Genomic DNA, 17191 nt, shown 5'->3' with positions numbered 1-17191 from the left:
CAGCATTGACAGAACCCCATGTACCAATATAGAATGGGTGCATGTATCCAAACAGAACAGCACACAGGTGTATGTCACATGAACAATGGTGAATGAGAAGCCAGACATCAAAGATAAATACAGTACCATTCCACAGACAGATTATGCTAAACCCAGCAAAACAGAAGGATGCTATTTAGAGAGACATGACAAAACCATAGACATACATGAGAACATGTTTATTGCAATTTCTCACCTTTCAGAGTGGAGGGTGTGGTGTGAGTCTAGGACCTTAAGGGAGATTTCAGGGTCCATGTAACTCCCTACTCCCATCTTTGTTATGGTTTACATTTTTGTTTCATACATTTTGTCTATGTTTTTAAAAAGATAAAGGAGTTCTTTTTTAAAGTAGGACTTCAAGGCTATACACAGTGTATTCATCTCAGACTGCTTCAAGTGCCGAGAAAGCTCTGAGCACTCCAGGTAGATGCTGGAGTGTTATTGTCAGGATCTCAAGTTCCTTCTTTACCAGCATTCTTTGCTGGACTTGGCAACATATGGTGTCCTTTGCTGTGAGCTTACCAAAGACTAGGTATCTGACAGATTACAAAGTTCTCATTCCTCCATTCCTGGTTTTGGAAAGATATACAGCTTCCTACTTAATACACCTCAACTTTAGAAATTCTTTTGGAAGATTTTTGTCCAATGGGCCATACTTTATGGAGCTTATCTTGCAGGCCAGAATGTATACAGACTAATGATAGAGAATGGGCCACACCTGACAGTCACATGCTGCAGAAGGACTGTAGGAAAGGGCAAATGCTGGCAGAGACTGGAGGTGAGAATTGCCCATTGAGAGACGCATGGAAGGTGTTTCAGAAAGGCAATGGCTAGACAGAAGTCAAATATGGACAGGAAGTAAGACTTAGCACATCAATGAAACAGGAACCAGTGTACTGGGCCACAGCCAGGTTATGGTAGAAGAAAGACATCATTCCTGGCAGGGAAGGATTCATGTGAGTAGGACTGGAGTAGGTGGATACAAAAGCATTTTCCCCGTTTCTTCTAGACACAGCGCCCTACACAGACCAGCTGTCCTTGAAGGAAAAACCTGGCTTCCCAGCTGCTCAGCAGCTCCTGAGCCAGGCAGGCCCCAGTGACCCTTCCAGCGGGGCATCAGCCTCCTTGGCACCATCCTCCCCTCCCACGACTACTGCACTCCAAGACACAGCAGCACCAGCCGCCAGCGCCACACCAGAGCCAGCACCAGGGACTGCTGTTCAGGCAGGGGGCCCAGGGACCCCTCAGAGGAGAGCCAATGAGCGTGAGACACCCAAGCCACTGGCTGAGATTCACCATGCTCAACACGCTCCACAGCCCCTTAGCACAGACAGAGGACCTTATACTCTAGCTACAGAGACCTCCTGCTGTCCTACAGTTTTGGGGGAGCCTGCTTCATCTAGGGAGGTCAGCGCCCCAAAGGATCCCCTTCCTGCTTCAGCACTGGAGCCCAGCCCACCAAGCGGGGTACTGCAGCCTGCTGTGGGTCAGCCACCATCCCTGCTGCCTTCCACAGTGGGGGCCATCACCCTGGCTGTCCCCCAGCTTCCCAGCCCCCCCTTGGGGCCCACTGCTCCTCCACCACCACCCTCAGCCCTGGAGTCAGATGGGGAAGGGCCACCCCCCAGGATGGGCTTTGTGGACAGCACCATCAAGAGCCTGGATGAGAAACTGAGGACCTTGCTCTACCAGGAGCATGTGCCCACCTCCTCAGCTTCTGCTGGGACTCCCATGGAGGTGTGTGATAGAGACTTCACCTTGGAGCCCCTGAGAGGAGACCCACCTCATGGAGAGGTCTTTGGAGGAGATCCTGGGCTTACCCAACTGCCCCAACCCTCAGTGAGTGGCTGGGCTCACCCTAGACTGGGACTTAATGTGGGCAGGAATCCTAGCTATGCAGAGCTGCCCTCCCCCAGGGCCCGTATGGCCCTCTGGGTGACCCACTCATGCATAAGTGGCCTCTGTCTAGCTATGTGGGGAGGGGAACGGGAAGGGGGGAGGGGGGCAGAGTGGCTCCAGGCAACACAGTCCAATTGTCTCATGGTAAGGGCAGACTGAGGATGGCTCCAGATACAGGAGGAAACAGATTTGCAATTAAGCTAGTGGGTGGGGGGGGTTGGAAGTGCAGCTCAGTTGATAAAGCACTATTCAGTGATTGAAAGGGGATGTAAGTACTGAGTTCAAGCCCTGATCTTAGACCTAAGGGGAAAAAAAAAAGGAAAGAAATATGCTACTGAGATGTTGACTGGCCAAGCTCGCAATTCTTCCCTTTTTTGTGGATTCTTCTTCTAGTTGGAAAAGTCAGAAACAGCTCCTGCAGGATGGACCCCAGCAGATGGAGAGCGGGAACAGGGTGCATCTTCATCAATAACAGGTAACAGGCTCAAGATCACACCTAACCCTGTGCTACCAGTCTTCCTGGGCCCAGACCTCCTGCATTTACACCCTTACCCTTCATGCATTACAGGATAAAATGATCTTTTCCAGATAAAAAGATATAGCTTCTAGAGAGGGAAGGACTTAGACACTTCATTGTCTGCCAAAACTAATCTTAAAGGAACCTCTCTCACACTCCAAGGACAGAAATCCTATCTGTGGAAACAGATGAAAGCTGCAATCAGAGCTAGGAGGAGGGGAAGGGTGCTGGGATATTGTACAGAGCATTTCTCTGGTTCCCAAGCTCTCAGATGACAAATGGCTAAACAGAGGACATCCCAGGCCCCTGAGCTGCTTCAGCAAAGTTACATCATAGTTATTTTGGCTCAAGCATGGCGTAGGGCTGTTTCTTCAGCTCCCAGAGCTATGCTATTGAAATGGTCCAAGGCCTGCTGAGTTCCTTCATGGTACTAGCTGCTATGCACTTCAGGCGAGTAGGTGGGAAGGACTCTTCTGCTTTAATTTCTTGCTTTATGATTCAATACCTGAGTCTCCATCCTAAGGGAGCTGTCTACCTTCAGAAGTGCAGTTTCTTTCTCAGCCTGGAATTTCTTAGGGCAAGATAAGGCAAGATAAGGACAGGGTTGTAGCTGAGTTTAGAAATGGAAACCTCAGTGTGTATTGGCAGCTTATGGCCCTTGAGGGTCCAGGCTGCTTTTGTAGATTGAAAGGAACCATCCTACTCTACCTGCCCACCCAGGAACTGTGTTGGTTTCTAGACACTACACTTAGAAAAGCATTGGGGAGAAGGACAGGGCAGAAGCAGGATCAGCCTCTGCCTTGCTACCTATCAGCTCTCCTGTCACTCCATCTGGGGCTGGCTTCACAGTGTAAGAGGCATCCCAGGGATCCTTTGACAGATGAAAAAACTGAGCTTGGGTAGCCTGCAAATGATATACCTTACACTCCAAAACCCACACTCTTCTCAGAATACAGAACTCATGAGCAGAGAGCTCCAGGCTGACTCAACATCAGATGAACAGGTAAACTTTTCTGGCAAACAGATAGAAGAAATGCAGTTATTTGAGTACCTCAGTCCTCAAGGTATTCACAGATTGGTGTATGACATCACTCACAGGGGTGAGGACAGTCCTGTGTTGCCCATAGTTTGGGGATACATGATAGAGACTAGATTTCATCTCCTTGGAAATATATTTCTACATGGGGTATGCAGTGCAGATGTACGTGTGTGTGTGTGTGTGTGTGTGTGTGTGTGTCTGTGTCTGTGTGTGTGTGTCTGTGTGTGTGTATTTCCAGGAGAAATCTCTATTCCTCTGCATTAGATCCTTCCCATACAGCATGTTGACATAGTTCCTGCCCCAGCCTGCTCATGATTTTTTTTTTTTTTGCATGTGGAGGTCTTGACCTGGGTAGGGTCTCCACCCAAGGTGTGATCAGCTATTTGAACTTACCTCATTGGCTTTTCATGGCAACAGCAGGAAGATGGTCAAAAACATACTATAAGGGAGAAAATGGGTGAGGATGATAGAAGAGATGACATTGATTGAGATGCACTGTACTCATAACCTGATATATGGAATTATAACCTCTTTGCATAACCATACTGGCCCTACTTTAAGGTGGGGAACATTCAGCCTGAAGGCTACATAGGTCAAGAAATTACTTACAGGACAGACATGTATACTTCTTGGCTTGGCTGCCTGTGTTGATAACTTTGTATGGCCTGTGAATGGTGCTAGGAATATCTAAATGGATCTTGGCAGAACATAGGTTTCTCTACCTCTACATGGAGAGCACGGGGGCAGCTGTAGTACAGTGGACAATCCCTAACTCCATAGGAGGAGGGTAGAACTTGCCTTACTGTGTGCTCAGTGAGAGCCTCCTAAGCCAGAGGCAGCTAGAGAAATGGGGTGTGAGCCATTCTATCAGATGTGCAGAGGCCTGGAGCACTAGAGGCTAATAATGCCTCTTCCCTTCGCCAGGTTTGTAGATGCCTTCTGTGAAGTGGCATGTACAAGATGCCATGAGATGAGGGCATCACTATTTTCAGCCCCTTAGAACACCAACTCTTGCTTCCTGGCCAACCAGCGTTGTTCCCAGGTCGCTCAACACGGGTCTCTCAGCTAGCAACCATCTGTCTCTTCCCCTTCTGGTGATCTTGTCCATGTCCCTACAGCAGAATCATCTTCCAGCAACACACTGGGCTGTGACAGTGATGGAGGACCAGTGGCTTCAGATTCACCTGCAGCACCCAGTGCCCCCCAGGTAAGGGTGACCTTTTTAACAGGAATCTCAGCTGGCTGGGAAGGTTTGCTTCAGGTTGTGTTCTCAGGGCATCTCTTTATTTCCACTTGTTTCCCAAGGATGCCCCTATTTCTGCCAGCCCTGCACACACGGATCCCACAGACAAGAATGGCAGGGTCCCCAGGGAAGCCTTGGTAGAGCCCATGAAGAGGTGCCTGGGAACATTCACAGAGGGCAGCCAGGCTCATGGAGCTCGGGCCGCAGGGTCCCCCCGGAAGCGGCCAGGGCAGCAGGACAACAGCTCACCAGCCAAAACCGTGGGCCGCTTCTCAGTGGTTAGTACACAGGACGAGTGGACCCTGGCCTCCCCCCAAAGCCTGAGGTATTCTGCCCCACCTGACGTCTACTTGGATGAGGTTCCCTCCAGCCCCGACATGAAGCTGGCAGTGCGACGGGTGCAGACGGCCTCCTCCATTGAGGTTGGTGTGGGCGAGCCCGCATCCAGTGACTCTGGGGACGAATGCCCGAGGAGGAGGCCTCCCGTGCAGAAGCAGTCCTCCCTCCCTGGTGGTGGAGGTGTGGCCAGTGACTTCGTCAAGAAGGCCACTGCCTTCCTGCACAGGTCCTCGAGGGCTGGCTCACTGGGCCCCGAGACACCCAGTAGGGTGGGCGTGAAGGTCCCCACCATCAGCGTCACCTCCTTCCACTCCCAGTCATCCTACATCAGCAGCGACAATGACTCAGAGTTTGAGGATGCAGACATCAAGAAGGAGCTGCGCAGTTTGCGGGAGAAGTATGTGATGGTGTCATGGTGTGGTGGAGGTGGTGGTTATGATGGTGGAGGTGGTGGTTATGGTTAGCGGACTTGGTGGTGGTTTGGTGGTTGTAGTTAGTGGACGTGGTGGTGGTGGTTGTTGGTGGTGGTGGTGGTAGTGGTGGTGAGCTTTCCTTTGTCTACTCTGGGCCCTACAAACTATTGGATGGAATTAATATCCTGGAGAGGCAGTACACACTTGCATGTAATGTTGAGGGAGACGGGTCAGTGATAAAGCCTGCTTAAACCTGTCACTGTGGTTACCTGTGGGACCATCTCCCAATCAGCATCTTTCCTGTCACTGGGCAGGGCCACTCCTCGCCTTCATAGTCTGCTTCTTCCTTTGTCACCCTCAGGGAAGACATCTCAGCGTGTTCATGAGACATGACAAAGGGACCGTCCTAGCCACCCCCTCTACTTCTGTCTCTTTGCCATTTGTATCTGGTCTCTGTCATTTTATCTCTGCTTCTCTTTCTCTCTAACTCATTCAGCAATTCATTCTGTCCCTCTAGTTGCCATCTGAGATATCCTTTCCTTTGGGGTTGTTGGCATAGGAGCCTGAGAGGGCAGCTTCTAGCATATGCACCAGCCAGTAGCACACCAGTGGCTAAGAGCAGATTGCTTGCTGAGTGCTCTCTGAGTGGATTCAGAAATCACATTTTTGCAGGTCCTAGTGCACAGAGGGTAGAAGACATGGAAGACACGTAAGTGTCCACAGGAGCCAAAGCCAGGGCCAAAGAGGGGCAAGCTGTAGCCACGAAAGGCAAAAAGGCAGAAGGGCAGGGTGATGAAGGGCTGCTGTTCCTAGAGGGGTTCAAGAATGCAGTCCCAGTGGTTATACTGCTAGGAAGAATCAGCAAAGCCTGCACTGCAGTAAGAAGGTGGAGAAGACCATTGTAGACACCACTAAGAATCTTTGGGCACAAAGGGATGAGGACTCCGAGGCATAGTCTTTCAGTGGGACTGTCCCCTGGGGAGCGTAGCTAGGCCACAGTCTGGCTGTCCCTCTCCAAGGGATCCTTGGAGAGGGTCAGTTTGGATGGGAGAACATCAGTGCGTGAAACTGAAGGAGGCATTAAGAACCTGTACTCTAGGTGAGAGGGGCAGATACCATGAGAAGGGTCCTAGAACTGACTAAGATGTAGAAATAAAGGACAGGGCCCAGAAGTGGGGTGAAACCTAGAAAAGGAGTAGAGCCTACAGATGGGCTAGATATAGTGAGACTGGAGACGGGTGGAGCCTAGAGACAGTATGGTGCCTAATCACCGAGGGGAAAGGAAGGAGGCGTCTAGGAAGCATCAGAAAAGAAGGGAACCCAAGAAAGGGAGAAACAGAGTCTGGTAGGGGCAGGGAGCAGAATGGAAAGGTGTGATCTTTTAGAAAGAATAGGGAAGAATTTGAACCTCAATTCAGAATGGAAGGGACTTAATGATATCTGACAGGATTCAGCCAGTTGTTCTCAAACTGCTCTTGCATCAGAACCCCCTGGGCACCTTGTTAGAACACATACATTAGGAGTTCTGTACCACCAGGACCCTTGAGCCCTGTGGAGAGCAGGCCAGGACAGCCTGAACCCAGGGGCAGCCCCAAAGTGAAGCCAATGAGGAAGAACAGTTTGGGGCCACAAACTTCAAGCCTTGGCATAAACCTGTCGTGAAGTCCTGCAGAAGAGGACTGACCCAGTAGGTTTGGAAACCTACTCCCTTTCCAAAGAGAATCTGATGCAAATGGAAGTTTTCTGTCTCCCCTTCTTAATTTGTAGGGGAAAAATCCACTTGGTGGTGTTTTTTTCCTTTTACTTACTGATTTTCTTTACTAGCTAAAGAAAGTCGTATTTATAAAACTTAAGTTCGCAGCTGTTGAAGACACAGAAGGTAAATATAGGACTTGCTTTCTCCTTTTTTTTTTTTACCATGAAAACTACCCATTTTCCCAGTCTAAAAGGTGAATATAGGCTGAGGATGGGGAGCAGAAAGGACCATGACCCTCTTGTTGGAGCAGCTGGAGCCCTGCAGGTGCCGGTGTTAGTGTCTGGAAGCTCAGTGTGAGGTGGAGGAGCGTGGTGAGAAAGGAAGCACAGCTCCCTCCCCAGGGAGGCCATTGAGAGACCACTGTCTTCTGGCAGTCCTAGAGATCACCCTTGCTCACCACTAGTGATCCACTTGCATTCCACCCATGTCATAACCCCAACCAGAGCCCTCTTCAGTAGACCAATGGGATGATATCCAGCTAGGTCAATAGCAACATGTCCTGCCCCTGAGTTACCTTTCCCACTCACTCCATTGATTTGCACAGAGCAGTTACAACTCAGGATCCTGATAAAATGAGGTAGCCGCTCAGCTTCAAGAACCAGCTCATTTTCTTGTGCTAGTACATATGGCTTTAATTGCAGACATAAGCCTGTGCATGGGGTTTTCCATGCCTCCCCGGCTGTGAGACAACACAGAAGTCATCACTGAAAATTTAAAACCCTTTGACTCCCCTGCCATTGGGTGTTATCCCTGTCTTAAATGTAAGTGTGCCTTTGAAAGCCCTTCTGAATAGCTCAGGTAGAGACTCAGGCAAGGCTTCTACCTCTCCTCACACAGCCAGGCCCCTCCTGCAGGGGAAGCCCATCCGCCCTGCTCCCTCTCTTCCCCTCCTCCAGGCACCTGAAGGAGATCTCAGAGCTGCAGAGCCAGCAGAAGGAGGAGATCGAGGCTCTATACCGACGCCTGGGCAAGCCACTTCCACCCAATGTGGGCTTCTTCCACACGGCGCCCCCCACAGGCCGCCGGAGGAAGACCAGCAAGAGCAAGCTGAAGGCTGGCAAGCTATTGAACCCCCTGGTGCAGCAGCTCAAGGTCGTGGCTTCCAGCACAGGTCGGCTGCTGGGTGGAGGGCTGCACTGGGGCTTTATCAGGAGTGGCTGGGGGAACCCCTGAGTGAACCTGGGAAGCAGGATCTGTGTAGGTGCAATACTCCCAGACCTGGAAGACTGTTTGAGGTTTTCTTCTTTCTGGATCCCCTTTCATTGGAGCTGGGAAGTTACTGAAGGCCCAAGGAGGCCCCCAGCCTTTATGCTCCATGCAGAGCCTGTGTGTAGGCAGGGCCTGCATGGAGCCAGACCTCAACCCTGAATGAAAGGGTACATACCTTTAGCCACCTCTGGGCTGCAGGTATGCCGGGGAAGCCCAAGGCCACTCTCCTTTCCTGCTCCTCTCTGTAGGACACTAACTAGGACAGAAGGTGGCTGCTTCCTCTGATCTCATTTCTCAGGCATAGGTCAGTTGGCCTGCTCACTGGGTTTCAGGCAGCTGCTTTTGGGAGCAAGGATAGGATAAGCATGCCCTTCAGGCCTCACAATGATGATGTCCAGAACCTAGGCCCTAGTGCTGTAGTGGCCTGGCTCTAGGGAGTGTCCTTGTATGTCGAGGATTCCTTTGAGGCCTCTCAAGCAGCACCTCAGGGTGTACAGGGCTAAGAGTCCTAGTATTCCAGTGTGGAGATCCTATGAACCCCTAGGCATGCTAGGCGGCAAGGTGTTTAACGCAAAGCACTCCCTGACCACAATTGTAAAGGTTTGACAAAGCTAAAAGGAGACTCATTACAGTGCATAGGCTACTTTAAACTCATGTGTGTGTCTCCTTGTCACTTATTTGGATAGCATAGGTCCAGCATGGCATTGGGGTTGGTAGGGATGGGGCACTTCCTTTCATCTTTCCCAACACTCCCATCCAGGAGATTGGCCATTCATTTGTTGACTGCAGGAGACTCAGCTTCCCCCAAGGTCACCCAGCAAAGAGCAGGGAGCATCCCCAACCCTCACCCTCCCTTGCCTGGCGGCACCTCATGGTGCCTGTCCCCTCTTCTCCCCCCCGCCCAGGTCACTTGTCTGACTCCAGCAGAGGCCCTCCCGCTAAGGACCCTGCCCACGCCAGCACGCACCCGTGCGCCAAGGCAGTTCAGACCCAGCAGCCCTGCTCCGTCCGAGCCTCCCTTTCCACAGACATCTGCTCCGGCTTAGCCAGTGACGGAGGCGGAGCTCGTGGCCAAGGTGATTTCCAGCTTGCCTTGTCTCCAAGCATGTGCCAGCCACGTAGGGCTCAATGGTGTCCCAGGAGCTCACCTGATTGTGTGGAGGGGGCTAGAGCCACAGCCAAGGCTGCTAAGCAGCTTTGTTTAAAAGAAAAAGAAAAAAAAAGAGAGGAAGATAAGGAAAAAAAAAGACTTAATCTTTGGATACAAAGAATGTAATTGTGCTACCATCACCAGGTCTTAGAGTAAGCGGCTCAGAGGCAGGTGGTGGCTTTTGCTAGAGTGGGTCTCAGGAAGTGGCCAAGACTGGGAGGGGTCAACCCGATGACTGGGAAGGGGATGGGACCTGGCATCTTGCTCTGTTCCATGGTGCCCATTCCTTAGGCACTGGCTGCCCTGCCCCACCCACATCCCTGCAGTGGAGCCTGATGGTGCTAAACACCCACCAGGTCCTTCCAGAGTCCACAGGGGACGGCTGGGGACAAGGGCTCAGCTCTCAAGCTGGGAGTTTGGCCCTGAGGAGGAAATGCTGTCTCATCAACGCTGCTGTGGACGGCAGCAGCTGCTCCATAAGGCGTTCTCCTGTCCTCACCATCTCTGTCCAGAGAAATCATGGTGACTGATCCAGGTGCCCCGCCCCACCCCACCCACCCCTCCCCTCCGAGCCGCTTTTCTTCTGCTCCTACTGTTGCCTCCTCCCATTCCATGGTCAGTGGCTTTGGTGCTCGGGCTGGGCTAGATGGAGCCGTGGATGTTAAGTTACAGGCTGTTATGGCTGTTGGTGTGGAGAAGGAATCGCAGCAACCTATACTTGATAAGTGTCTCTCTGTTTTCTTCCCTTTATATTCATTTGCAGGCTGGACGGTTTACCACCCAACGTCTGAGAGAGGGGCCTATAAGTCTAGTAGCAAGCCTCGTGCTCGATTCCTCAGTGGACCCGTATCTGTGTCCATCTGTCTGTATTTGTTCTTTTGTATTTTCCCACCTCCCAGCCCTTGGTTTCTCCCCTCCCCATCCCCTGTCTTCATTACTTCTCATGCATTTCATAGGATGCCTCCCCCCATTCCTTGAAGTCACTTCCTCCATATGAAAGGTGGACCCCAGAGCCCTTCCTGTTGAATACCACTGCCCACAGTCACCCCAGCCCCAGACAGCTGTGTGTATGCTCTTGGCTGCGTCTGGGCACCAAAAGCATGTGCAGCAGCACGCCTGCCTCTGCCACGGCCCCTCTACCCCCACCGCAGGCCAGGGCATTCTGCATCCCTCCCATCACCTCATTTATTTCGTTTTTCTTATGTTGAATGTAGTTTTCTTTTCTGTTGCAACTGTGGCCACTCTACATGTCTGCTCGTCCCCAGTTCCAGTGACAACAAAAAGGCGACCCCAACCTTCTCTATGTGCACAGTGTGTTGCACACATGCCTAACTCTGAAGACCCACATATAGTGGGTCAATACAGCTGGAAAGGTCCCCAGAGGGTGTAACCTCTATGCTGGAGGCCAAGGCCCAACACCCAGCCCATTCCCTGCATGCGGAGATGCTAAGAATGTGTTCCAGGGGCTGAAGATATAGCTTGGTGGCAGAGCCCTTGCCAAGCATGCAAAAGGCCCTGATATCCCCAGTACTGCAGACCCAAGAACATGCTCCCCAGACCCTTCTGGCACCATGCAGGAAGGTCCTGCTTCCTCTGTGATCTCTTCACACCCTTTGCTTACTCCAACTCCAAAAGATGACACTTAACACTTGCCTCCTGCGGCAATTCCTTTGAAACCTACATCCTGCCTGGTCCCTTGTTCTCTCCCACCCAGCTGGAGCACCCTGCTTGGTGTGTTTTCCTCTGACCCCATGTGACCTCTCAGAAATGAAGTCAGTGAGCAACTCCTCAAACCTCTACCAAATCACAACCACCCACTTCCTGCCTTCCTCAGATACTCTGGGCTGTGTGCCCCAGTACCCAGGAGTGCACACCTGCTTGAGGCCGCCCACCATTGTGCATTTTGTTTTTAACCCTCCCAACAATTGGCAAATGAATCAAAAGCTGTGGATTTTTAGAGGGTTTTTAGTTTTAGGGGTTGTTTTATTTTTTGTCTTTTTAAAGGAAAACTAGAGCTTTTTGACAGTTGGATTGGAGATGCTGGTTTGGGGCATGTGACTTTTTGCTTGTACAATAAAGATACATTGTCCTTGTGGGGACCCAGAGGCCATGTCTTTAGTAGGTGACCATTGCCATTCCCTGCTCTCCTCATCAGAGGCCCACATGCGTCATCAGTCTCCAGGCAAGGCCAGTCAAGGGCACAAGGCCACGTGAAAATGCTGAGGACTTCTCAGTGGTTTCTAATCTGTTTAATAGTCTGTTTCATTGGGGCCACAGTGATGTCTGATTGTGGTGCATCTGTGTGGCTTCTGGCCAGTTGCTGAGTTGAAGATGGGAAAAGGTTAGAAGGACTGCCTCTGTGCATCCCTCATCTTTGCAGCAGGCCAAGCCTGTCCCTGTCCTCCAGCCTCATTGTGGCCTCTGCTTGCCAAATGACTCTCTTGCTGTCCCTGGTGTGCATGCAGCTCATTGCTGGAGTTTGTTACCAGGGATAAGAGCACCTGGGTATCAGGGTGTCTTCCATCCTCAGAAAGGCTGGTCATAGGAACCCGAGCAGAATACATGGTGACTTTCCATGGCACCTGGATCAAGTAGTTCACCAACCAACCATAGCTCAATTATGTCTCTGAGATCGGCACTGTTCCTCTACCCAATGTTGTGCTTTTAGAGTTTTTGGTTGTTTTACTCTGAATTATTAGTCCAAGATTTCAAAAAAAATAAAAAATTAAAATCCAGAAGAAAGGAATATCTATGTAGACTTGGCTGGGTGGCTTTGAATGTGGTGTGTGCCACTACCAGGACCTTGCAAACTCTGTGGATTTGTGATTTCACAGCCCCATCCCTTTTGGGCCAGGGTTGGCTGTGTTCAGGTAATACTGTAACACCTCTTCCCCATTCTCTCAAGTGGCTCTTCCCGTAGAGTTCAGGTAGGCATCTGCTCCGGGTACCTCTTGCTGTATAGTTCATAAATAGGAAAATGATGGCCCAGCTACCAAGCCACTTCTCCAGTCCCAACACACACACACACACACACACATGCACGCACGCACACACATACACACACACACACACGGAATTTATCCAGAAAGGCTCTCCTGTCCTAGCTCCAGGCCACTTCTCCAGTCCCAACACACACACACACACACACACAACACACACACACAACACACACACACACACACACACAATTTATCCAGAAAGGCTCTCCTGTCCTATATGCCCATAGTGTCTGGGCTTTAGGGTCTAGGCTTCTTAATGAGCTATCCCTTCATCTTCTGGTTCCTGAGTAAACTGCAGGAGAGACCCCCAGAGAAAGCAGCACTTAGAGGTCTATGAGGACTGAGTCAAGGGCTGGAGGGAAATTCAAAACTTCATGAGCACATGAAGTGATAAGATTAAGCCAAACTTGGAACCAGGAATAGAGAAAGCCCTTGGCCCAGTGGCAGTTGACCAGATGCCTGGGAAGATGCTGGCTTATATTCACTAATGCATAGCTGTGGGGTGTGAGGTTGGAAGTGACAGGACAAAGCCACTTGGTAAAGCCTAGAGAAAGTCTTAGTTCATAATCTTGGTATACGGCACCTCTATCTCATGGAAGACAGCTCAAGAAAAAAGATGCCTTAATTTTTTTTTTGTTTTTATTTTTTGGTTCCAGGCCTCAGGCTTAAACTTAGGGCCTAGACACTGTTCCTGAGTGTTTGTGCTCAAGACTGGTACTTTATCATTTGAGCCACAGCTCTATTTCAGGCTTTTTGGTGGTTAACCAGAGATAAGTCTCACAGACTTTCCTACCCAGGCCGGCTTCGAACTGCAGCGATCCTCAGATTTCAGTATCCTGAGTAGCTGGGATTACTGACTTGAGCAACTGGCACCTGACTTTACATTGTTTTGATGTACAGAAAGATCTGGGCCTCCATGAAGTTAGAGAAGGAAAAATGGCCCCAGGCCGGGCAGGTTGTAGCCCTGTCTGGAGTTAGAGCAGCAAGTGGCTCTAGAGGTAGGACTAAGCCCCAGAGGAGGGACCAGGGATAGATAGCTCCCCAGGGAGTGAGGACTCTATAATTTATAACCCTACCTCGAGTTTGAGCAAGGCCCCTGGCTCAGATTCACATCTGGCTTCTCATGTACAAGCCTCTCTTTATGGGAGGCAGAGAAGACACCCTAAAGTCAGTGCCCACAGAGATGAGATGTATAGATACAGAACCTGAGACAGAATCTAGTGGTTCTGTTGGTCAAAAGCTATGGCCATCGTCCACTGAGCTGCTGCCTCTGTTTTCCCCACTGAACAGGAAGGCATGGACACCTTCCAGGCCTTGTTCTGCACACAGGATACAGTAGGTTATATTGTCCTTGTACTGTTCCTTAGCTACATCAGGTCTGGAACAGGGACTTGTGTCCCTCTTGGCCTTCTACTACCTTGGAATATTCTCTTTCCCTGGGAGACATTGGGAGTCCAACAAGGCTCCCAGCAGAGGACATGAGGAAAGGAGCTTCCACCCACAATGCTATCTAGCCCCCACCCTCTTGGTGCTACCCACACCAAGGGCCAGTGTGACTCACCACCAAGGGCTGCCAGAGCAGACATGTGGGCTCTAGAGCCAAGTAAAAATGTCTCCATACCACCTTGGGCAGAACCAAGGTTCATCCTCATTTCTCCATTAATGCTTTGTGGACAGTTCTTGGCTATCTTTTCAGCTTGAGGAGGTGGTTGCTCAATATACAGAGAGCCCGTAGGATGTTTGGCCTTGGATGGCAGAACAGGGAGCCAGTGCTGCTGTTAGGCAGTGCTGACCCATCAGAGATTCTGAGGGAGGGGGAGAAGGGAGAACGAGGAAGAGCTGCTTGGACCAGCTAGAGGGGACTAGGCCTGAGCTGCTTAACATCGGGGCTGACCCTGCAGGTCCGCGTCTGTGTGAATGATGATGTGTCTGATGTTCTTGTGAACATTATCAATATTTGAACACTGAGATATAAAAGGCAAATGTGAAGAATTGCTTCAGGCCTGACCTACTTTTTAGGCCATCTGTCCTTGTCAGTCATCCGAGACTTCAAATCTATCAGGCTTTAGACATCCACCTTGCCACTAGGGAAGGGTTTGAACGGTGGTGGGTGCTGGTGCTGTGGATAGAGCAAGCTGCCAATGCAAGAGCAGCATCTGGTTTGGGCCAGAGTACAACCCCAGGTAGAGCAGGGTAGGGGCCTCACTCCACTACAGGGACAAACCAGCACTCCAGGAGACCAGGGTGAGCCTGCTTAAAATCAAAGGAGGAGCTTCTCCTCTGGGTGGTCTTGTCCACTGCCATTGTTTCCCTGGGTGAGAGGAGCCCATGGATGTCCATCGTGACAGTGTCAAGTGGTGGCAGCTTGTCTGACAGATGCTCCCTGGTGGACATGTGAAGAGCAGGACCCAGGCCAGGTCAGAGATGCAGTAGGACGTGGATTGGGAGAGATCAAAGATGCACAGGGCTATCCAGCGCATGCTCCCTGCCAAGAGGCAGCTGCTCTCTAAGGGTAGCACCAGTGCTACCCAAAAGCAGCATGAAATTAGTGTCAAGGGATCTGTTCTGAGTGGTATAGAGGAACTGTATGGGCTCTGGTCAACTGAGGCTGGAGTCCAGGAAGGCCATGGAGGGTATAACTATCTACATCTAACATGGCCATGTGGGTCAGGACTGTGTTATGGACACTTGGTTCCTGAGTTCAGGAAGGGCAGTGGCACCTGGCTCATCTGGTATTTTATCTAATATGACAATAGTCAAGCAAGAGCTATGCAGCACAAGTACTGGACACACTGAGAGTTTACTGACAGGTATGATGGCCCTTTTATAAAGCACCTGCTACAGGTGAGTACTCTAGCTTGACAGTGTCCTTCCATCTTTGAGCCATCTTTATGTAATTATTGTGGCCCAGATGGAGCTCCAGACCCACACAAAATGGCATAGACATGGCTTCTCTCCCCATGTCCCTTCTCTCCAAGCCCAGGCTGCAGCCTCACATGGAAAACAACCCTTTTGACTCTAACAATGGATCAGAGAGAGCCCTGCCTTCCTCAGAGGCCTGTCAGATTTCTCCTGCTCACCTCCTTTCTGTGTCTCCAACCAAAGATCTCACTTTTCCCCACTGTATGCTTAGAGCTCACACTGAGCAAACTGATAATAAGTCAAGATCATTGAAGTAGAGTTTCTGGTTGCAAGATACACAGCCTGAAGCTGAGCTCAGACCAGAAAGCCAGCCCAGTGTCTGTCCTCTGTCCCCCAAAGCAAGAAGCAAATTGGAAAGCAGAAATGGCTAGGTTTTTCCAGGTCTCTGGTTTCTGAGTCTCATGGATCAGTGCTGCACAAGTACCTCTTCCTGGGGAACAGGTATCAGGGCAGAGGTAGTGTGTTTGGCCAATGCGGGTCTATGGACTATAGTTCAGTCCCTCCCAACTAATGTGGCTTTGCCAAGTGACCTTGGGGAAATCTGAGCTCCTCCTTGCCAGTTCCAGTTCTCTGGGAGGACAAAGGATAAACTGGAATGGTAGCAAATCCTAGCGTAGCTCTTAGTCCAGCCCCCGTCCCTACCATCGAGGCCCTGCAGATATCAGATTCAATGGGTTACCTGCCTGATTTTCCCAAACCATCTCTGGACAGTGAAGATGAGTCCACTGACATGGTAGTTCAATGATGAAGGCTTGTCCTTCCCCTAGGAAAAGGAACTATTACAAGAGAGGCAGCATGGTCTCCCAAAATCAGTCAGCCCTGAGATCAACCCTCCTATTACCCAATTTGCTGCCTGTCTGACCTCATTTAAGGCAGACATCTAGGATCCAGAATTGGCCTCAAACCTACAAAAACAATGTATCTTTTTGCACGAGGAGAACTTCCTGGCCTCAGAGGCCTGCCAGCCCAGGTTATGCCCAACTCTATTTAGGGGGGAGGGGAAAGCTTGGCTAACATTTAGTGGGTTTTCATGCCTCAACCAGTGGAACTCCCAAAAGCTGGTCTTTTAAAAGCCCCACAGTGTGCTTTGCTTTTTTTTTTCTTCTTCTTCTTCCCTGCTTTTCTTTTTTCTTTCTCTTTTTCTGGAATATGCTTCTAGAGACAAAACACTTTTCCCTGAAGCTTGGGGGGCTTACCCTGGCACCTCTGCCTCCTCTGCAAAGCCGTGGGGCCTGCACACTAACTCTGGGGACGCTGCCCAGTTACCCCAGGCCAAATCGGCCTTCCTCTCCGAACTGCTGCCTGTGTCTGTCCCTCCCTGCACACTGATGACTTTTGCTTAAGTGTGGTAGTGTGAACGGTGTGTGCTGTTCTGCCTAACCCTGTGGTCTTGTGTCGTTTGTTTTTCCCTTACAGGGTCAGCCCTGAAGCGTCTCTGCCTAGGCAAAGAACACAGCAGTAGTAATTATCTGGGTTTTTTACCCCCTTTGCCCCCTCTCATCGCATGGGCTTTATTGTGGCTAGTGCGCATCAGGGCCTCCTGTGGCCGGGCAGCGTGGCCTGCGCTGTGCCCACCCTGCCGGGCTCTGCTTTGCTTCTGCCTGGTGGGACAGCTGCCCTTGGCTTCCCTTTGTGTCTCCATGGCTCCTAGAGTTTGTGCGGTCTC

The 17191-nt window shown here is 50.7% G+C and overlaps 1 protein-coding gene across 3 annotated transcripts in view; it reads left to right on the top strand.

The window, feature by feature from the left end:
- Wnk2 (WNK lysine deficient protein kinase 2) overlaps positions 1–17191 on the top strand; it is a 118333-nt gene that overhangs the window by 89948 nt on the left and 11194 nt on the right. For 2 of the 3 annotated variants that reach the window (XM_013026389.1, XM_013026388.1), the window contains exons 20-27: positions 1049–1878; positions 2332–2413; positions 4613–4701; positions 4800–5473; positions 8142–8356; positions 9360–9530; positions 10368–10466; positions 16942–16986. In XM_013026389.1, the coding sequence (XP_012881843.1) occupies positions 1049–1878; positions 2332–2413; positions 4613–4701; positions 4800–5473; positions 8142–8356; positions 9360–9530; positions 10368–10466; positions 16942–16986 (2205 nt within the window). The remainder of the gene's footprint in view (positions 1–1048; positions 1879–2331; positions 2414–4612; positions 4702–4799; positions 5474–8141; positions 8357–9359; positions 9531–10367; positions 10467–16941; positions 16987–17191) is intronic. The other variant, XM_013026390.1, reaches the window with a different exon arrangement.

This window comes from Dipodomys ordii, unplaced genomic scaffold, assembly GCF_000151885.1.
Source record: "Dipodomys ordii isolate 6190 unplaced genomic scaffold, Dord_2.0 Scaffold93, whole genome shotgun sequence".
In the NCBI taxonomy this organism is placed as follows: Eukaryota; Metazoa; Chordata; class Mammalia; order Rodentia; family Heteromyidae; genus Dipodomys; species Dipodomys ordii.
This window is presented reverse-complemented; position numbering and strand designations above follow the sequence as displayed.